Source organism: Nipponia nippon, unplaced genomic scaffold (genome assembly GCF_047370975.1).
Source record: "Nipponia nippon isolate SJK-2023a ecotype South Korea unplaced genomic scaffold, ASM4737097v1 scaffold_10, whole genome shotgun sequence".
In the NCBI taxonomy this organism is placed as follows: Eukaryota; Metazoa; Chordata; class Aves; order Pelecaniformes; family Threskiornithidae; genus Nipponia; species Nipponia nippon.
Genome location: NW_028262291.1, coordinates 21,437,607 through 21,460,344, shown reverse-complemented (window position 1 = coordinate 21,460,344; position 22,738 = coordinate 21,437,607). Strand labels below are relative to the sequence as shown.

Below are 22,738 nucleotides of genomic sequence, written 5' to 3'. Positions count from 1 at the left end.
CTACTATCAAAACACAATGTAAAAGTTCAGTTCTCATTACTGCTTCAGCTTGTGGCAGAAGAGTAAGAAGCACACACTGACTCCCCTGTGATGTCATTAAGAGAAGCATAATTACACACAAGTCATTAACCAAGACTAAGCACAGGGCAAATCACAGGCTTGGAACAATTTGAACAGAAAGCCAAGCCAGGTCTGGGCAAGTCCAGAAGATTTCATGAACTGTCCTAGCTGAAACAGGCAGGAAGATGCCTCTATTTTTATGCTAAGAGTATTTTTTTATTTTAATTTTATTGCCTTAGTCTTTCTCCATGCTGTGACCTTACATATTCAAACAATAATGGAACAGAAGGATGCCAAATCCTTACCTGTTAGGAAGTAAGATGCAGAAACTAAAAGACAGAAGTTAAAAACTTCACAAACAAGGCTTGTTGCTGCTGCACTAACTTCCATTTTCCATCCTGGTTTGGGAAACAATACAGACACTTTTATAACAAAACTTGAAGCACTTATACTACACTAGACAAAGCACTATTTATTATGAGACAGTCAGAAGTGATTGTTTAAGTATGTTAGTAGAGCCATCAGTTATGTACAATAAATACTTCCTGCTTTTACTGTATAAGACGTATGTCAGAAAACAAAACAAATCTCCAAGGAAATTAAAGCTAATTTAAACAGTAAGACAAGTTTATAATTAATGATAGTAACAACCTGATTCATCTTCCTCGTAAGTCTTTCGTAACTCCCCAGTGGATCTCACACAAAGAATGAATGTCACAGTAAGTCTCCACAGGAGTATGCAGATGACAATACATAACTCTGTTTTCAAGAGGTAGATACAAGGCTTAACAGGAGAAAGAAGGTAGGTTTCACTCAAGAGCATGGTCACACTGGGTTGCGTTTACAATGATATAATGAGATTGTTTCAACTATACTGTTTGTCTTCTCAGTGACTACCTGTCAACTCACTGAAGAGGGGGAACGCCTGCTTAATTAATAATAATGTTAGTCAAAATGACGGCTTACACTTTTACTTCAATGGAATAATCTTACTACAAAATCTAGTACAAAGCTTATACTTAAAAATAATGGTTTAACTGGTCAAGAAGGCATGATTCATCCACTCTGCCAGGTAACAGAAACACAGGTCTGAAGAGGCAATGAGCTACTGCATATATTGCTGGTCTAGCCACTTTTGCAACACGCTCTTGCTTGAGTAAAAATACTTTACCAGAGAAGTCCTGAGGGTTAAATCCATTGCCCTTTGATATCAACCGACATCATTATTCTTCAGTTTCAAGTGAACAAGCATCTAGCCATTTCAAAGAGCATTGTGAAATGTGGCAATGCATATATTCAGTACGAGCCATTCAAAGCAAGCTTATTTCATCCTAACTGCTGCTAAATAAAATGTAGGAAGTCAAACTTGTACAAATGTATTAGACATTAGTCCATCTCACAAATGCATTAAAATATCTTTTAATAAAGATAACTCATAAATTCCATTGCATGCAAGTCAAATTTGATTAAACAGGTTGGGTAACACAGCCATTCAGAAGAACTCTCCAAACTTGAAGAACTCTTCAAACCTTCGTAAGCCTATGTGAGCAGCATAAAGTGTTGGCAAAAGATGGCAAAAGGTGTGTGTGGGTGTGTGTACACAAACCCATATACCCCCCCAAACACACACCTCCAAAGCTTTCCCTTCAAGTACAGGATTCCTTGTACAAGTAATACAGTTAGTGGGTAAAACACCCTACACCTCCTCAGAACAAGCTCACACTACATCAAATCTAGGTTAAAACCAAGGCTTAACTTACCTCCCACACAAGCTGTTAAAACTAGCAATAAATGCAATAGTAAGAAAGAACCCTCAAGACCACTGGAATCAGCATCAGGTAAACCAACCTAGTTTACCTCTATTGCACCCTTTAATTAGAAGGCAAACTACACTGAAGGGTGAATTCCACTCACCACCACTTCTCACACCTCCACTCAACTGATAGTACCTATCAGGAATGGAGGGAAGGGGGACAAAATATTTCCCCTTTTCAATTTTGAGCTCAGTATGAGCTGGATAGTGGACTGATATGACAATTCATTAACACAAGGAAGGCCAGCATACTAGAAGACTTCGCTGAACTGCAGTCAACAGGGCTGAAATACAGTTTCAACCAATTTGCTGCCAGTATCTCCTTCAGGTTTCATGGCTATGTAGCTAGTTAATTCAACTTGTTCGCAAGGGACAAATAGCTCCACTGGAAAGGACAGAAGTTTTATCCCTTATAAGCGTCAAACTTACGTAAGTTAACACACTGCTCTCCTGTATTTGGAATTTCCACTTGGATTGCAATTCATGTGTTGAAATGAGCGGTTCTGTTTCCAAAACTGCTTGTTCAATAACAGATCAGAAAGCGATAAAAGGACAGCTGCCAACCTTAAAGCTAATATACAAAACATTTTTGGTCAAGCTGATCTGGAAGTAAATCTGAACTGAAGAAGAAACAATTTAGAAACTGACTTGATTCCATCATTTATAAAGTACAAATAAAAGGGCAACCATAGTTACCAAGTCCACCTATGATGTTTTTTCCCTCCATTTTCACACAACTGATCAGTTTTTAACAATTTACAATGATGAGTGCCACTGGAATCTGCTGCAGAAAATGCAAGAGGAAGCAATAAGGGCAATGCCATTATCCATATTTGTGTTTTTTTTTTTTTTTTTTTTTATTTCTGTATGCAATGTAATGTTTAGGCACGTTGCTTGGGACGCCTTCTAAAATAAATCATTGGCCATTGTTTAGAGTATCCTTTTGGCTTTCAATACTGGTCAGGAAAACAAATGATGTAAAAAATAAATGAATATAACTATTACAGAAACAAAAATGGATTTGCATCTAAAAGTGCAGGAGGTGAAGTACTTTAACCCTTTCACCAGACAATGTGGCAATATATGGTATATTGCTTCTGTTTGTTTGAAAAGGCTGTTGGAATTTTACACTGACATAGAAAATTATAAATTACACAGAATTAGTTTCCATAATCACTATATATATATACACAAACCAGCTGTGAAAAAAAACTGGTTTAGAACATACAAATGAAAGCCTCACACAGATCAGTACAGTGAAAGTAACAATTAACATGCTCCGCTGCCAAAATTTGTATTAAAAACACTATATACTTTTAAAATGCATGTACTGTAATTACATTAGCAGCACGGGCATTTCATTTACTTGACTTGTCTGAAAGGATTATAGCGTTTTAAATACGCAGATTGTTCTGAAATGTTCCATTGTATAATGCTTGGTATCAAACTAAATCTTGGTGAATGGGTTAAAAGGCAGGTGAATCACTTAAACACAACAAGCCATGTGCACTTCAAATATTCTAGTGTTTCACCTGTAAGGTATTGTTTCAAGCAAACAAGACTTAACAGAACATATGGCTTTACAGTAACATCAATTTGTCAACTAAGTAGTAGCAATAAATACTTAAAATCTCTACCAATAGACTTACATTTTTGATCTGTTTTAAACAATACAGAAAACAATTACCAATTAAAAAACTTGTTGTAAAATGTTGAACACCAAAAAATTCTTATTTAAATCACTTTTGTAAGCTAAAACAACCAAAATAACATTTATAGGGCATTTCAGTTTCAGAAGAAACATGAATTCATTTTTTTCTTTTCTTTTTACAAGGTGAAAAAAATGTATGAAAACTGCTAAATACTTTGGTCACACTAATCGTCAAATAGTTATGTCTCAAATACATTAGATTTGTGTATTCACTTTTTTATAAAACTATTCTTACAGCCATTTTAACTATAGTAACACTACTGTCATCATTATATGGGTAGCAGGATCTTATTTCACAGGCCACCCATTATTTAGAACAATACAATATAAACATACGCAAAAATTATTGGTATTTCTCAATGTGCAATATTTTTACACTTATGAATTTCTGTACAATGTCTTAAAATCTAGAATATAAACGTTGCTGGTCCTGATCCCTTGCGAAATTAGTGCAGCAGTGACTGGCTTCAACAGAGTCTAGATGAAATCCTCAAGAAACACTCAAACACCTGGATATCAGTTCATTTTCTTCAGCCAAGGTAGCAGACATCACGCATCATACAGGGCCATTAACAGATGCCTCTCCTAAATGGCTGGGTTGATCAGTCCTAAGAGGCCAAAAAAAAGATGTAAGTATACAAGAAACAAGAAGGGTCCAAAACAAATTCAGATAGGTGCAAAAAAGCCCCCCCAAAACCAACAACCCCAGATCATGTGTAGTGTGACCCCCGAGTTGAACAGAGGAAACACTAGCTAATAACATGCTCATCCCATTTATTTTCTGGAGTCCAGCATTTCTGGAGTCCTTATTGCCTAATTAAGCATAGCACTTTAATTAACTGAGCACACCATTGAAGAGTGTTTGATCTTTATTAACTGAGCTACTAAGTGATCTCTAGAGATGTGATATCTCCCCAAGAGAATCACTAATAAAAAGCACATTTCTTCTCCAAATCTTATTCTGTAAGGTGAACTGTGATAGCAGAGCTATTTAAGGTTGCATTTGAAAGTAAGCAGCTAAGACAACAGAACAAACAACAGTGTCTTAAAAAAACTGCTTTAGTTACTAATCTAATCTACAAACTGCCATTTCACAAATACTTTGAATGTCAGTCCATTAGCATAAAAAGCTCAGGAAGTATAGAGGAAAATAAGGAGCAAACCTGCAAAAGTGAAAACAATAACAGTATACACATTTCTAGATAAAAAGTTTAGTGTAAACGTGGGCTCAATTGCTCTGGACTAACAAAGAGATCAAATCAGTGGCGCATGAGAACATTAAGAATTGCAAGCAAAGGCAAAAAATCTCAACTTCCATTCAGTGCAAGTCTACTGAACACATTTGAAGATTCCCTTAAAGAACATAAACACCATTTGGAACTACACACGAGAAAAGTTACCTGTAACTCCTGTTCTCTGATGGTGTACATCACAGAGAAGCCACTCTTGGGTCCGTGCTCTACATGCACATGACCAGCAGGAGTCCCCTAGCTAAGTCTTTGGCTGCTAAGCTCTAAAAACACTTTTTAAAAAAAATATGTACACATTAGACAAAAGACAGACAGCACTAGACAAAAGTAAACACGTTTTAGAGAAACCTGGAAGGTAAGAAACAAGTGCTGCATGGACAGGAAGTCTGATAGTCTGCACAGCAGTAAGTAACTTACTAACTGGAAAAAAGTCCATAACAGAACAGGGCTCCTAGCAGAGATTACTGCTGGCCACCAGCCAAAGACCTACCTAGGGGACTCCTCCCACTAGTCATACATGCATGGAGCCCCAAAAGCACAATTATGTTTATCTTGATATTATACTGCGCTTATATGAGGATCTGCTGTGACAGCCACCTTTAGAGAAAGTACTGAGCTTCGCTTAAGCCAGCTGGATTCAGTGAAAACAGCTCGAGATTTCCTGCAACTCAAAAGCAATCCAGCGAACTGCTAGCTCTGAGAGCCCTCTGTTGGTTTAGACAAGCATCTTTACTCAAAAGGCAATCACCTAGTACCCAAAGACCTACAATTTAATGCTTATCAGCATTAAAAATATTGTCTTGATAAAAACTAATTCCAGATATAGAAGAAGCTATGAAAGACAGTTTCTGGGTTTCCCACTTCAACTAAGTATACAGGGTTAGTTTTTTTCTGATTAGAATCCATTTCTTGATTAAATTTATGGAATTTATGCAGAGTAGAAAGTTCTGGCTTACAGGAAAAGGTAAGTAGCAGTGTTTTAGCATAACACTTCGATGTAAGACATACGAAGTCATAAACAAGTCTAAAAACCAGAATCTAAATTTGTCAAACATGCTTGCACCTTTCTTAGTCCGCAAACAGTATAATCAGAACATGCAGTAGAGTTGTGTTGTATGTAGAGCTATACTCTAAATCTTTGCTTCCAAAAGCAATTTGTCTTCACTAGAAAGCTAAATATATAATATAGCATCCACAGAGTCTTAAAAATGATTACTTCTTTCACAGGATTTGTGTGAGAAACACCACGTTTCTCTAGTAATAGTTTAAAATCTATTAAAGTCAAGAAACACAACAGCTTTTAAACTACTAAAACAACTAGTTAAACACACATTCAGAAAATATGTGTGTGTGTGTATATATATATTTTTTTTTTTTTTTCTGAATTCTGATTTTCAGAATCATACCCCTATTTATACTGCAAGGCAAAAGTGACTCCTGGAATTGTTTTTAATTAAGCAAAATCCTCTCTCCCTTGAGGACATGCTCCCATTCAGAACATCCTCAGCTCCCCAACAATAAGGCAGCATGCCTCTGACCCCCCAAGCCCTGCCCTGCAGGAAGAGGAGCAGACCCTATGGAATACTCAGGGTTTAGTAAATACACATTTAGGTTTTCCTTTTACAAGGGTTTTCTTGGAGACAGCACAGTTCTTCTGGGCACCCTTGAATTATATCTAAAACAGGAAATGGCAGCTTATTGCCCTTTGCCTTAACACCAAGAATCAAGCCTGTGGGATTGCACATGATGTTCAACAAGCCATTAGCTCTGCTAGGAAACCAGTAAACTCTTGCCTAGATATGAATTTTAAAGTACTTATCAATACCCAAGTTCCAGAGCAACGTCTTCACTGAATACTGCCTTCAAGGGTGGAAATCTTCTCACGTACTTTAAACTCTTCATTGTTTTAGGCTTTTAAGAGAAAGATGAATCCTGCTCTGACTAGTCTAGAAACTAGCTCAGATATGAAACATCTGCATTAAGCATTTCTAACATTTGGTGATCAATGTCACCCTACATGCATTTGATTTTGGTGAAGCCATACTAGACTTACAAGTTGATTGTGTATGTTTCCATACCTTTGTAACTTGGGAGGCACCCCCCCCCCCCCGCCCCGCAAACAAGTACTTCAACAGGAAATGAAACAGAAGAAATACTGTCAAATGCCTTTTTTTTTTTTTTTGGAGAAAGCAGTACTATCTGGCAATTTAAGAGAAACAAATTTATGCAAGAGCAACTTTCTCTGTTTGGTGGTGGTCCCCCCAGAATTGTATCCAGAATTACTATTCTCCAAGACTGCAATAGTAGCCAAGCTGCCGAAGAAAAATGTCTTTTTTTTACTTTCCTCCAATAAGTATGCTGAGCAATCCAGGCTGCTCCATATTTCAGACAAGTTTTATTTGAAACAAATAATTTATGTACTTTGAAAAATCTTCTCCAAATCTACAAGTATTCAGATTAATACCCGATGAAGACAAGGGTGCAAATAACAACTGACTCACAATCAAACAAGCATGATTTAAGGCACCATTTCCTTTCCATACAGCTGCACTACTGGACTCCCCCCAAACTGTTCTGCAGTATAGAATACAGAATGAAAACCTGGTAGACCTAACTTACATAAATTTTCAGGACAAACTCAAACTTATTCCCCTAATATATTTTTTTTAATCATCATTTTCTAAGTGTATCAATTCACTATTCTAACTTGGTAACATATCACAAAACAGAATGGGGTCTTGCAACACCCTGCAAGACAAATAGTACAAGGAAAAAATATTTTTGACAACTCAAGAGTCTTAGAATCAACAGAAAATACAATTTGTGAGAATTTTATAAAATAGATGCAAGCACATGTTTAGATGGAGCTAAACTCAGAGGTAATAACTAACAGGAATTCATGAATCTCTTCAGATCAATCCTATTAGAAAAACATATACAAATTGCTATTTAGAGAATTGAAAACATCCATGAATGCAGTTACCTCTGTTCTGGACTGCTGTTAGGAGGCTGCAGAGCTGAAGGAGCCTCTTCTGCAACCTCTGCATTCTCTTCTACTACATATTTACAAGAAGCATCCTGTGAGGTGGACAATTTCCCTTCCTCACTTAAAAAAAAAAAAAAGAAAAAAGTTATTTAATTTTTAAGTTTACTTATAGGGAAATTTCAGGCAACAGGAGAAAACTGGGAGGCAGGTCCATATTTCACATGCAAATGGATTTTAAGTTATGATTGCAACATGAATATCAAGCACATGGCTCTAGACTTTATGAACACCTAATAACACACCGGTGTTTATGTCTATTAAAACTTGGATAAAAGGGCAGGAAATACAGGCAGGATTACAAATAAGACCAAAAAGGAAATAAAGAATGTGTGTGATTCCTGAAGCAGTAACAATCACAGTCATGATCCTTTACTATACATACCGATACGATTTCAACACTCTGAAGCCAGAAGTATGCAAAAATGGAAGGAAGAAAGTATAAAAGAAATTCAAGATTCCCTCAGAAACTGGCATTAATAAAGTCTGTCCATGAAACATACAAACAGAATCATTAACTCATCACCATCTTTAATAAACTCCCTAAAAGCTCCACAGTGAAATACCATGTATGGGTTATGAAGTACTAAGACTGCAGCCCAATCTGTTTCATGAACTTCCTCTCAGAGACAAAACCAAACAGTTCAGTGAAAAAGCAGTATGCTTACACTATACAAGACGTTACCATGTAACTCGGCAGCCTCAAAAGTCATTAGCAAACAAATACTTGTGTTTTGCCTCTAAGTAAAAGCTTTTCTGCCTCTCTATTCCATCCTCTCCCACCTCAGCCACACCAATATGAGTGCACTAAAATACTAATTTGACCATATACCTGCAAGAGAGAGTTATAAGGTAGCTCTGAAGTAGACACAAACATCAATCTTATACCTCTGTGGCAACAAATCTATTCATGCAAGAAGTCAGGAACATTTTAAAGCCACTCTCCTCTGCTGATTTTTCTTCCTATTCTTATAGTTCTCCTTTCAATGGATCCTTTAAATTTCAACGGATCTTTCTCTTTCCCCCCATGCCTCCTGATATCTGCAAAGCCTGTAAAAATAGTCTTTTGCATTGCAGTCTCTCATCAAGATCCAGATTTCCCCATCTGATCTCGCCATCTCATTTGCCTTGAAACTCTTTGTATTTGTTCAAAATAAAATACTTGTCACCATCACAACTGGCCTCCTAATTTTTTTATTTTTTAAAAAGGGGTAGTCTCTGCTATCATTCTTCCCTTCTCATTCTCCATTTTGAACTAAATCCAGAAACGACATTTTTGTCCTTTGCAGCTTTCCACAAATTAACTACTATTCTTATGATGCTGCTCCTCCCCTCAACATTGCCTTCAACACCATCAATTTTCTCTTAGCAGAGACCTGTATAAAACCTGGGTGCTCAAGCACCCACTTTGCCAGGTACACAGGCCAGAGTACGACCTCCTCTTGTTACTCTAATTGTCCCTTAAATCTAGACTTTTTTTTTTTAGCATTGTTTTAGATATTTATTCCAAAGGAAGTACTACTTTTCTCTCCCATTTGTTGTTCTGGCATATTTAAAAGTTGGCTTAAAGAAAGCCACGTGAGCATTGACTCAGTATGAGGCCACATACCTCTACCAGAGTACAACAGTCTCCATATTTAAGACCTCACCTTTCAGCCTCCTCCTACATTTCCTTAATCTCCCCTTTCCAAATCAAGATCCCAGAGTCCCCATTGCTAGAGGTTTTCAAGATGTGATTGGACAGAGTGCTACATAATCTCATCTAGGCTCCCTTTCTCACTAAAGGTTGGACCAAATGATCTTTTGAGGTCTCTTCTGACCTGGGCGGTTCTATGATATTGCCTCCTTTTGCACCCCTGTCCTTTTAACTACAAGAATTGAAGTATTTACTCCACAACTCAAGCAGGTAATTCCATGAAGGCAGGTGGCAACTGCCACCGCATGCTGCCTCCTCATGTTAGTTTTTGCACCAGTACCAGAAGTCACAGAACTATAAAGTGTGTGTGAACTAAAGCAGTTTAAGGAGAAGCCTATACACACCATGGATAACTAAATCCAACTGCAAACATCTAACACAATAGGAGTGCAGACCATATAAAATCATTCCCCAAAATACAGAATAAACTGGAGAGCAGATGCATCATTTACTAAGTCAGCAAGGCACTATGGTTCCATGCCACATCAGTCCGCACTGAGTCACAATCCTCCTCTAAACTGCTTTGGTTCAATTCTTCTAACAATGCCATTTGATTTAGAAGTGCTGTGCAGCCATAAATGCTCCCTCCTCCATACTGAAAAACATCAGAAGTTAAGTCAGGTGCCAAAAGAGATTAGAGTTATTTATTGCTTCAATAATCAAAAGGATGGAAGAAGGAGTGACTGAAAGCTGCTACATTTCAATTCCTGAACCACCCAAAATGAATATAGCACTTATCTACTACCACTAACAGGACACAGTAAAGTGAATTTAAAAGAAGGGCTGGGAAGTTTTTTTCTACTGAAATGGACTGGGATTTTTTTAAGCAACTTCCAAGACATACAGACAATTTATTTTCAGAATTTAAAGCTAGAATAGGGACAGATACTAGAAAATTATTCTAAAAGAATAAGAGGTTTGCATGCCAAAATGCTAGCACTATGTTCTGATTTGCCAAGATGGGGACAGGGGAGCTTCAATTTATAAAAGCAGCTTCAATTAACAAAGGCAAAATTATTTTTGCAGGTCACACTCTTTGTAGCCTCTGTTTCCCTACATAAAGATTTGATACTAAATAAAAAACACTTGATCATTAAATCTAAGATCACAAGATCTTAGTAGAAGAGATCTCAAGTAGACAAAATGGAAGTGTGCTTTACTCCCATAAAAGGATGCCATGTGGATATATGTAATATGGCATATAACCATATTGTAAGACAGTTATTCCTGAATCAAACACTTTGTATCAGCAAATACCAAAATTAAGGAGTTTGTTCTTCCAGTTATTCTAGAATTCTGTGTGCCACCTGTAGTCCAGAACAGATTTCACACTATCATCCATACCACCAACAGTGATCACCCCAAATATCTTATGAGTTACTCTCAAGAGGAGTGCCTGGCTGGCCTTCAACTTCTGTCCTCCATCCTCCTGGATTAGAAGGATGGAACTCCAATCCAAATCTAACAATTCTGTACAAAATTTAAAAAGCTTAGCTTTGACGTGCAATTAACTGTATGTTAAAAGAATAATTGTACATAAAAAAATGCACAATAATGTGCATCAGGGTCAAAAGTTATTGAGTCAGTCTTCCACTAATAATCTTCCACTAAAATTAAGGCTTGATATGGAAAGACATGTGTTATAGTAACTAACTGCAAGTAAAATGTCAAAACAATTGCTTTGGAAGAAGGTTTCTAGTTAAAGCCTCAGGAATTATCACTTGCAAAGAACTTTTTTTGATTACATGTAGTGTCGCATCAACAGTGTTTATTTTACAAGGGTGGGAAGCCAATAAATAGGTATTCTCACCTTTTGAAAACAGCCGTTTCAGTTTTAGCATCTACAGTAAGGCTCAGTGTCTCCTTCATGCTGCCGTTCATTACTGTTTCAGTTACCTTGTCTGCATTTTCTACATCATCATCTTCTCCATCTGAGCTGGCCTCCATAGCAACACTTCCTGGGGCTAGATATATAGAAGTAATTTAGTATATGACTGGTTATGTCTTTATTTCATGAGCAAGCATATAAGCCAATATAACCAGAATGATATTTTTGCAGTTTTGTACACTTCTTGAATTCTTCCTTACAGAGAAAGTCACCTTTCTGCAACCCCCACTATACACATAAGTGCTTCTTACACATAGCTTAAGGAAAAATCACATTCCATAACTATTTTTTTCCCATTTTGCAAGCCACTTAGTGATTTAGACTGACAATGGTTACTGAAACAGGTTTGCCTGAACGAGACTTTAGTAGGATTACAGTCATGTATTATTTTTCTGTACAGTCAAATTCATTACACAAGCCCACACAGTACAAATTTGACAGTAAGTTTCCAAGTACAGACAAGCTTTTGGGAAGTCCAGTCCCCTTGGACTTCTCATCTGCACTTCTTGTTCTGTCTGTTAATAATACATACAAAAAGCTAATTAGCACATGTTTGGCCTTTAACCAGTTCATACATGTAGAAGAAAGAATTAGTGCATGCACAGTAAAGGTAACTTGGAAACGAATGAGCAGAAAGGGGAAATTTGAACATGTTGAGGCTACTGGCCTATCGCCACATAGGAAGAAACTAGAGGCTACCACTCTTCTCGGGCATCAGCTCAGCTAACTAAGAGCTGACACCAGTGAGGATTCTCTGAAAGAACACACTTAGCTTCGTTGTAATGCTTGTCTCTTCCTGATGTGCAGGCTTTTTAGAGGTAACAGTAACACTGGCTCCTGTTTCAAACAGTCAACTATTTTAAATCATTCAGAAATTGACAAGTCATTTTCATTACCCAGCAGAACAGCAGCAGAGGCAGATGAGAGGTCTCTGGAAACCTAAATTTTAAAGTTCAGGGAGATCTTTCTCCGGTACAACTCTTAAAATCAATCTGTTTGCATTTCCGAATGCTGTGTACTTACTCTCTAGCTGTGTTCCAAGAGCAGTTACATTTGCACTCAAGGGATCAATTGGGTCTGTGTTTGTTTCCATTTCCACAGGAGAATTACTTCTTAAGGAATCTTTTGAGCTTCAAATACAAAGTAAAAAAGCTTTAGAAATATTTCTGAACAGCAGAATGTAATGTTCTTAAAACAGTATTTCTAGATCTGTATCAAAGCTATGAGGCCTAGAGCTCTATTGAAACTGAATGACAACAAGTTTTTTTGTAAGAGTCTTGGGAAGACATGCTAAACAGAAGTTTAGTAATGCAAAATCCACCAGAACTGACCTGACTGAGTACATGTTTGGTGGTGAGTTTATTTCTACTTGTTTTATTTAGTTTGATTACAAGCAGTAGTGGACATGTTCCTGGCAAATAAGGCACACAAGTATCCCTGGCTCCTTGTAGTATTTCCATTTTTAAACGACTTTCTAAATGCACTCTTTGCAACTTGAAAGATGGTTCTCTGCTGAGACTGCCAATGCAGTCCTCATCATCCACTACGGAAGTGATTTTACTACTTAATCACATATACGGTATAGCTACAAGTTTTTCATTCTGAAGGAACTCAAAAGACAAGATTTGGTCACTTGAAACACTTCCCATCACTTATAGAATAATGTCTTTTCTATCCACAAATGTGGGAACTCCAAGTCTTCATTTTCTAAACCCATAATTATGTTGTTATCAACTTACCTGCCTCAAGCATGAAACAATACACTGTTTTATGCTGGAAAAATCGTACTTTTATATCCGAGCTGTTCAATGCCCAGACAGACAATTGAGAGCCAGATAGATAAAAGGAAGAGTCTTCTGACTGGAGAAAGAATCAGTTCTTGACTGCTAGTATTGGGAACTCAAAATTTACATCTATATGATTAGAGGACTTCAGTTATTTTTCTACGTAGAGTTCAAGCCAAGAAAGTAAAAGTGTATCTCAGGCATTCTCAAAATAGTGCAGAACTGCCTAACCTAGATAGCACAGCTGCATAACCACATGAGTTTTCAGGAAAAAAAACAAAACAAAACAAAAAAACAAGACAACAAACCAAACCTACTTGTTTTATAATATCCATGAAACAGAATCATCACAGACATTTTATGACCTTTACATTCAACAGTTCACATTCAACCCTTCACTGGGTTCAGTCTACACCAAAAAATAAAAATATCACTGCTCAAATTCTGGTCAGAGACCCAAATATTCTTTAAAAACCCTCTAAAACAATGACACACTAGGATCCACCCATCCTACAAAAGCCTGCTATGAGGTAGATCATACAAAGACGTTATAACGCATGGGGCCCTTCAGACACTATGCACCTTGTATTCCACCAGAACACTACCAACACAGGCTTGGGTAGAGATGGACACCCCAAGGAAACCAAATGGCAGCTGTCATTACATTTAGTAGTCAAGAACCTGCCCTGAACCACTAATACTCTTACCTCAAAGAGGATGTGAACTCTGAAAAGGAAGCCCAGCCAGTTTCTTTTGCTGGCATAGGTTCTTCTGTACTCCACACATCAGACCCAACAGAATCCAGACTGGCACCATGTGCAGTCTCCATGGGTACATCAAAGTTAGCTGACCAGTTTGGTGCTGAAAAACCATCAACAAGTTCATTAGGAACAAATTTAAATAAAGAACATGAATGCACATATGCCTAACACACTGATTCTCTATATGTACATTCCAAAAAGAGCAGCAAAATTCATAACTAGACTTTAAAGCACATGCAGAAGAATCCTCTATGTATTGTTAAAAAATGAATACATTCCCTAAAAGGGAAATTCTGCTAGTAAGGCAGAATTTTAAAACCAGTAACTCATAGCATTCTGCTAAAAATCAATATAGCTTATCTAAAGAACAAAAACAATAAGCCATACTAAATCACAAGTATAATCCCACTTTATTCTTTAAACTAACATCAACATTTGTTATAATTTTTCAAAACTGATTTCTATAATTAAAAAAAAATCTTAAAGAGTTTTCATCCCTTTTTCAGTTTCCTATGCAACATTTTCTTGAACATAAAAAATGAGCATGTCAACTTAGGTATGGGCAGTCTCTAAATAATTTCTCATGCACTAACACCACTGCTAAGTTTCAGAAAAGTTTAAGGCTTTTTATAACTTAGAATATTTATTGGGATTTTAAATTTTGGAGCAACTGTGACTTAACAGCATCTAATTTAGGATAGGTCAATTCAAAATACTTCACCTACCCAAGGGAAACATGTTTTTCATTAACACTTACATACAAAAAAACAGGCTGAAAAGGAAGCTCTGACTAGCAATTAGAAATTCCAACCCAGGCAGATATGGGAGGAGACCCACATGGATCAAAACTTGTTTGACACACAGATGCCAACGACACCAATCTGACAAAAGAAAAGAAAACCCTTAACTTTTCCTTCTATTTTAATTTAATTCCTTACAGTCTAGATAAACACAGGGCTTTTACCTACAGATATTGCCAGTTTAACTAAAGCCAGTTTAGTCTACTGTGACTTGAACGTGAAAACTTTTAAACCAATTACATTAGTTGTTTCCACATAAGAGCCTACTGATGAGCATCTTTCATTCACACATGAAACCAGACCAATGCAAATTCACCTGGCTTCTGTAGGAAGTCTTTTAAAAGAGCATTGTTAGCTGAAAAGTTGTTCTGAAAGGCTTCCACTAAAAATAACCATATTTTAGGTTTGGAGATCAACAACCTATTCGTTTTGCAGGCATTCAAGATGTATAAATGATTACATTTCATCCTTCCCTTTCTGATTCCTCCTTCTTTTTTTCCTCTTGAAAAGCAGAAACATGAATTTTAGAGAGATTAAATAACTTGACTCAAGACATGTAAAGAATTCAAACTTCCCAACATTTGCATGCTCTGTTGCAAGCAGTCTTTACAGTAGGAAAGACTACTTTATTAAGATAGTTGGAATAAAAATGTTAAATGAGGAATACTCCCACAAAATAAGATTGCTAGATCTAACGCTTTCCTATAACTCAAAGCAGCTGGGAGAAAAGCTACGTACGTTCACTTAAGTCTACTTCCATTTTGTCCTCTGTATTGGTGTGCGATTCAAACAAGTCTGGTTTTGTTCCATCTTCTTCTTCAGAATCTGTACTTTCTTCACTGTCCGTACTGCCCGAACTTACAATACAAAAAGACAGTTTACAGTCTGTATTTAGTGTCAGACCCTGGGCACAATGAAATACTGGAGAGTTTGAGGCTAAAGAGAATTACAACAGCTATCATTTCTGATAGATTAACTGAGGTATAATTTGTTACCTGTTAGTATTCCCCTCATATCTCTCTCAAAATACCAAGGTTTAAGGTTTTTCACTTGATCATGTAAAGAGGCTATCTTTTTCCCCAATATTTGCAAGTAAAAGACAAAGATTGATTTTACTCCTGCCATGCAAAAGGGAGCAGAAAACAAAAGTAAGGAATTAGATCTGTGTACAGAGATTGTTGGTTTATTTGGTTTCTTCACACTAAACAGAAGCACTGAAATGCAAAACTCTTCAACACCAATGTAACAAGATATAAGTCAATTTATTTGCAAACCTAACAAATAATCCAACAAAGCTATTTTAAAATCTAACTAACTGTATTCAGTCCATCCTCTTTGACTACATACACACTTGAAACCTTATGGGCATCTCTCCCTTCCTGGTGAGCACAACTAACACAAAAAGCAAGGTAATGTGAGAAGGTGAGGATGTCCCTGAAACACATCACATTAAGTAACCACAATGCCACCAGACAAAATAATTGATTTTGTACAGAAGGTATCAGCAACATGCATTTCGAAGGCTGCAAGGGAAGAAGAAATCAGGTTTGTGACTCAAGCCACAAGAAGGTCAGAAAAGCCAAGACTACCCTGGGACAAAATTCAGTAGATATCAAGGGAGGCTGCACAATCCTGAGTGTTTCTAGGGCCAGATACTCCTTCCCCTCAATGCAGCTTCCTATGCAGTTTTGACCACAACCACACTGGTACTGTAGAGAGGACAGTAAGGTCTACAGAGATGTGGAGCTGGACTGCCTTGTCCAAGGCAAGACTGGCTGAGCAGGTTTAAAGGCAGAAGGAAAGAATAAGCAGCAGGAAAAAAACAAGCTACAAAAGCTGAAGTGCAGCAAGAGCTGAGTAGGCAGGGCAGCTGTTGCCATCTTCTGCAAATTATGGCTAGAAGATAGACACTAGAGCCATCCCTCTACTCATTTCTTCACAGAATGGAAATCGCTAGTTATGCTGGACAGCCTCTGCTAGCAAGTCAGCCTGAACCAAAAGACATGCTCACTATTGAGGGCTCACTATACTGCTATTTGGATGAAAAACACATTTCTTACCTGGAACGCCTCTGGGACTCTGGTGTGAACGCAATATGTTTTTCTTCCCAAATATCTTCTTCATCAGAGCCACCATCATCAAACTGCTGTATCCGCTCCTTACAGCATGCCTCAAACAAGGCTATATTGCCCTAAACACAGCAAAAGTACAAAATCTGTATTTATGATTAATCATTCTACTTACATTAGTAAACATTTTGGAAATAAATGACTATTCTGAAGAGAATCTTAAACCAGTAGGGAAAAACACATTTCTCTAAAAGCAGCAGAAAACCAGAATGTCTTTAACAACTTAAAGCTTGTTAAGAAAATATTCAGTGGTGCTTGTTTTACTCAGCGACTAACAAGTTGAGTGGACTGTCAAAGAACAGCTAGGAGTTTCCATCATGTTTAAGAATGGCATGCAGGAATGACATTGAAGAGCTTTTCAGATAACCAGACCACCAAGTACTCCAGCTTTATTTTCTGTAGTGGGGTTCATTTCAGCCCAACTGACAATTAATATCTAGGGTTAAAGTCTCTGCCCTTACTTTTCTGTCACCACAATCCCACTGGAAGACTGAAATAGCTTCTACCCATAACACACCATGTGCAATATGCACAAATCGGATTCAAGCCTGTTCTTGAACCTGGCCAGAGAAATTAGAAGCAATTCTGTCTAATACTGATCACAAAGAACAATAGTGTCTTCCAAGTAGAAAATCTCATGATACAGGAACAAGGTAGGGTAGCTATTTTCCAAAGATTACACATCTAAAGAGTAAATATAACTACCACCAAAACTTTGAGGTCACACCGAAGTTTAAAAGACAGTAGTTTTCCTGACAGTACAGGAACACATACTTACACTTTCATTTGTATTGAGGGTAAAGTTGATGTCTGAGACCCGATCAAAAGAAACACTACAAAAAAAACAGATGTATGCAATAAAACAAGATGTTGTATTATGACATGAAGACATGTCATTTCTCTTAGGTTTCTCATTTTCCAATAATCTAAAAATATAAGATTAAAGACAAAGTAGTTTCCAATACAGAATAGTCAAATTCCTCATTGAGGAGGCCTGGCATTCATGTGATTTTTCTAACTGTGAAATATTTCAAACAAAAACACAAAACAATGTCGTCTTTACCCTATAGTTAGCTGTGAAGATGCAACAAGCCTAAGCAAGCATAACTGAAATGATATATGCAAATCTCAAATACTGTACTGTTATGCACTGGAAAAAAAGTAGGCCTAAAGAATGCCTAATCTGACTATGGTCTACCATGATACAGCTCAACATCCTGCAAAGATCTGTGTTAGCAGTTCTTATACCTTCTAACTGATTTCACCACTCTATAGAAGGGCCTTCTCAACAGGAAGAGACAAAGTTAAAAAAATGTAATATCAACTTCTGTTTCCTAAAGAAAAAAATGAACCTCTTTTTTTTTAAAAAAAATCTTAAGGATCTTAAAGGAATTCCAACTCCTATCCTTGCCAAAATCCACTTGCTTCTAACAAAGTTAAAGGGTTTCCTGAGTTGCTTCCTCTCCCATCACATCTTAATCTATAATTTCAGCAGATTATGTGGTGTAAAAAGGCAACAATACATGTGCAAGCTTCAGTCAACCACCACGCACTAAACATGTCTTACAGAAGAGCACTGAGACATTTTATTGTATTTTACTCTTCCAGAAACCATCTTCAAGTAATGCTTTTTACTCTTATCTGCATGTTCTTGCATCCCAAACCATGAATTCTTATAAAAATCAAGACGAGCGCTATTTTCAGCAAGAACCTCCATTCTTTCCCTTTCCCATTATGGCATCAGTTTACTTAGACCTGAAGACAGAGATCAGTTTTTGTGGGGGGTGTTTTTGTTGTGTGGGTTTTTTTGTTTTGTTTTGTTTGTTTTTTTAACCTGACCAAGATTGTTCTCATTTCCTCATCACTTACCCTATTTGTAGAAATGAGCATTAACTGTCTTGACCATGAAAACAAAGTAAGAAAGGGCATCGTAAATCTGCCTGTCCCCTACAGAAAAGCACACTCACAGATGTGTTGTTCCTGTTATCTTTTCCAGGAAAACTTAAAAGTAGAGGTATTGATCTGGTCTGGTACATAGATTCAGCAGGGGAAAAAATCACCATTGAGGCACAGAGAAAGTGAAAGTGCCCCCAACAATGCCATGTCATTGGACAGACATAGCTTTCAAAAGCAGTGTTATAATTTAGTTATTTATTCACAAGCACTGTGTTCTCATGTTGGCACAACCAGGACATTAGAAATGGAAGATAAGCTGTTGCTTTCCTCTGTAAACTGTTCAGTGAGGCTTCTATCAATGCACACATATGGTACAAAAAGACAGGACTGATTGACAACTGCCTCACATCAGTAAAGGCTTGTAGTTATCATCAGCAAAACCACAGCCAAATACACAATAAGAAAGGAAATTCCCGGGACTATAGTCAAAGCCAGTATAACGTTATACTCACTTCCCGATGTCATCTTGATCAGCAAACTTCTCATCGTTGAAGCCAAACTGGTCAATAAAATTGGACGTCATTTGTTGCATCTGATAATCAGAAAAGGCCTGGCAACCCCAGGACCAACGACAGTGATATAATGATTCTAATAATACTCTAAATCCTATTTGCCCACTTTGCTCCAAAGAAATAAATGTCTCTCTAATCTAAACATAAAGGACAGGAAAAGGATTTGTCTTAACCTTTGAATTTTAAATGGTAACACTGACTACACACCTAGTTACATTTACTGACTTGAAAGCCAGCCTAATGGCAGCTCTCAATAAGGAAGTTAAGTCTCTAGTTTAACCACATGTTAATCAGCACCTTTCCAAATGCACCCCAAAGAAACAGTGAAACACCACAGTATACTAGATAAAAGAAAAAGTTGTCTTTGTTCAAAATAACATGAAGTTATAAATAGTAAGATCCAGAAAAGTACATTATATATAGATACTAAAGCACAGTTGCATATTTATCATGTAGTTATCACTAGAAATATCTCTCAGGCACACACACCAACATCTAGAAGAAGGGAACTATTGAACATTTTACATCTCAATGCAGTGTCACTGACTCAACTGTGCTTTATTATTATTTTTTTAAATAAATATGCCAGTGTCAACTGCCAGCAGATGGGTATATACACATTAAAGGTACACATGCATGTTTTGTCCTATACAAAACATAAGAGGTTTTGTGCCTTATTTCCCAGGACTATAATTATATTATGACACATTCTCTAGGGAATTTCAATAGTGTTATTTCCATGTGTAAAGTCAGCCAATGCTAAGACATTCTAGGAAATACAGCTGTCATGTCAACTGTCTTGGTTTCTTGCCCAGGTAACTAAAAGGACACAGTATACAGACAAAACCTTTGAAGACGGTAGTAAAGCTGAACAAAGTGAATATGGAAAGAAAACAAGAGAATGGTCAAAAGAAGCAAGTTTGGATTAAGGCATTATGAAAACTGGAGGAAAAAGCAAGGAGATATAGAAGGATGAGGTATACAAGACACTATCAGGGCTGGCAGTGGGTCTGAAAAAAACCCTCATGACTGGTAGGGTCACTATGCTAAGCCAGGCCAAAACAAGAACTCTTTTACATGTTGATCCTAAATTTTAAAATCTGTAGTTTCAGGATTTGATACTAACACAATTAGTATATCAATATTACACAGGTAGACAATTAATTACTGACTGTAAAACAATTACTCTGCTTTACACTGGTTACTGAAATCTCCTTTCTTGTAAAGTATTTTCACTATTATGGATATTAAAAAGTGCATCTGACTGAAAGACATTAGTGAATTACCTCTATGGGAAGAAAAAAAAACCAAGCAGCTAACCAGACTTGTTCTGTTTTATAAAAGGTGCAACCATTAAGAACACCACTCATCAGGATAAGCAGAAAATTAAGACATGAAGTTTATGACATCAGCTAGTTATGAAACTAGTGTGAAATCTTATCACTACATCAAAATTGTCTACAACAATTACATAAAATGCAGTTATAAACTGCTAGTGTATCTCAGACCCTAGACAGTTCTACCCCATTCTCTAATATATTTCCAGTATGCTTAAAAGAGACAAAAAGTGGTACTAAGCTGGTGGAGAACAGAACAGCAATGCCTTCCTGGAGTAAAAGTTTCCAGAGCCACAGCAAGACAGCACATTAAATACTGTTGGCATGAGAAACCTTACAACCCAGAACTAGGTGATGGAATACTCTTTCAAAGATGTCAGTTTTGAAGTGTTATTCAGAAACTTACATAAAAAGTGTTTCTGAGAAAAAGGGTGAAAAAGGAAACCTTCCCCTCTGGAACAAAGGGTCTTCATTAGACTTGGATTTCGAACTAGATTTGGATGCCAGAAGAAAGAAGTCATAGCAAAAGTAATTCTGCACAGGCAGAAGTTAAATTTGACAAAAATAAACCAAAGATGAATAGGTTCCTTAGTATATTCCTCCCTTATCCAATTCCTAATGGGTCCACTTCAATTTTGGAAATTTGCCTCCTGTTTCCTCCTTTAACTATTGGTCTAGAATAGGGTATTCTAGCTGAAGCCAGAGACACCTCAATGAACAAATTCGTGCAGCTGGAGAACGCTTTAAGTAATTTCAATGCATTTCCCATCAGTGATTTATCTTGTGTAGTATCATGCTTTCCTCACAAGACCACTTTAGAAAGTACATTTCACTAGCTTAGCTTAGGAAAAAGATTAAGAAAATGGTGACAAACTTGAAAGAAACAGCACTGGACCATTTGCATTTCTCCAGATTAACTACCTGGAACTGCTGGGTTTGCCTAGGCACAGCAGGTCACTAAGGGAATGCATGAAAAGCCCAGAGATATTTGAAGATCTTACTTTCTCACTAGAGCTGCTACAGATAGCACCCAACTTACCAAGTTTGTACTCAGGTGCACCTTACATGCACAAAATCACTGAATCAGATAAAAACGCATCAGATTCTTAAAACTTGAGCCACCACCCACAATTCAAACTTAGATAAGCAATTACTTATTATAAAAACTGTAGAAGATGCATAAAGTACTGACACCAGTCTTAGACCAGGTAGTTACTATATAGCTGTTAGTGCGAGCTGAAAGATTTTGGTTAATAACCCAGATAAGTAATGTGTTCTGTATAAGCAATCTATCGGCAGTCTTATGCCACACGGCTCCACTCTTTCACCACCAGTGAAAGACATAGAGATGCATATTGCAGATAGGACAGTACTATTACAGAAATGCTGTCGTTCTTCATCAAAATGGCACCAATGATCTCCATAATCACTCATCACAAAAATACTCTAATACCATAACCATATTAAACACTGTATCATTATCAATTAGTCAGCTATGAAAGCATTAAAACTTCAAGGTGGACACAGATTTGACTTAAGTTTTCAGTCTGGTTGATCTGAAAATTCCCTAGGCATTCTCAATTTTTTTTTTTTTTCATTAAACCAAATTATAAATAATTATCTTTGAAATACTCTCAGATGAGTTGTCAAAAGCATATACTGAATTTAAAAATAAGTGATCAATTTCACCGGAAATTTAGTTCAGGAAAGATTTGGCTATATACACTTTCTCGGTATCAAGGGTCTACAAGGTTAAAAACATTCAAGCTGCTAGATACAACCTGTCACAGGAGCATACTTAGGTCTTCATTTATATTGTGACAGCTGCCAAGTTTGACATTTTGCCAAAAACTAAAAGCATGTAACAACAAATAGCCAATCCTCCTTATTTCCTCATCAAAATAAGCGTCAACGTTTAAAAATTAATCTATTAGCAAAACCAAACAGAAACCCATATTTGCTTTCATAGCAATTCACGCTTGCCAGAAAACACAATTA

General features: G+C 36.9%; 1 protein-coding gene across 10 annotated transcripts in view; it reads right to left on the bottom strand.

Moving 5' to 3' along the window:
- Nucleotides 1-1,463: 1,463 nt before the first annotated feature.
- Nucleotides 1,464-22,738, bottom strand: part of PPP6R3 (protein phosphatase 6 regulatory subunit 3) — a 70,656-nt gene continuing 49,381 nt past the window's right edge. For 6 of the 10 annotated variants that reach the window (XM_087745914.1, XM_087745915.1, XM_087745918.1 and 3 more), the window contains 10 exons: nucleotides 19,344-19,441; nucleotides 17,714-17,768; nucleotides 16,867-16,997; nucleotides 15,545-15,663; nucleotides 13,953-14,106; nucleotides 12,485-12,591; nucleotides 11,384-11,537; nucleotides 8,263-8,280; nucleotides 7,818-7,940; nucleotides 1,464-4,192 (listed from right to left, as the gene is read on the bottom strand). In XM_087745914.1, the coding sequence (XP_087602040.1) occupies nucleotides 4,141-4,192; nucleotides 7,818-7,940; nucleotides 8,263-8,280; nucleotides 11,384-11,537; nucleotides 12,485-12,591; nucleotides 13,953-14,106; nucleotides 15,545-15,663; nucleotides 16,867-16,997; nucleotides 17,714-17,768; nucleotides 19,344-19,441 (1,011 nt within the window). In that variant the 3' untranslated portion in view covers nucleotides 1,464-4,140. Of the gene's footprint in view, nucleotides 4,193-7,817; nucleotides 7,941-8,262; nucleotides 8,281-11,383; nucleotides 11,538-12,484; nucleotides 12,592-13,952; nucleotides 14,107-14,763; nucleotides 14,888-15,544; nucleotides 15,664-16,866; nucleotides 16,998-17,713; nucleotides 17,769-19,343; nucleotides 19,442-22,738 lie in introns of those variants that run through there. The other 4 variants (XM_009470315.2, XM_087745920.1, XM_087745917.1 and 1 more) reach the window with 4 other exon arrangements.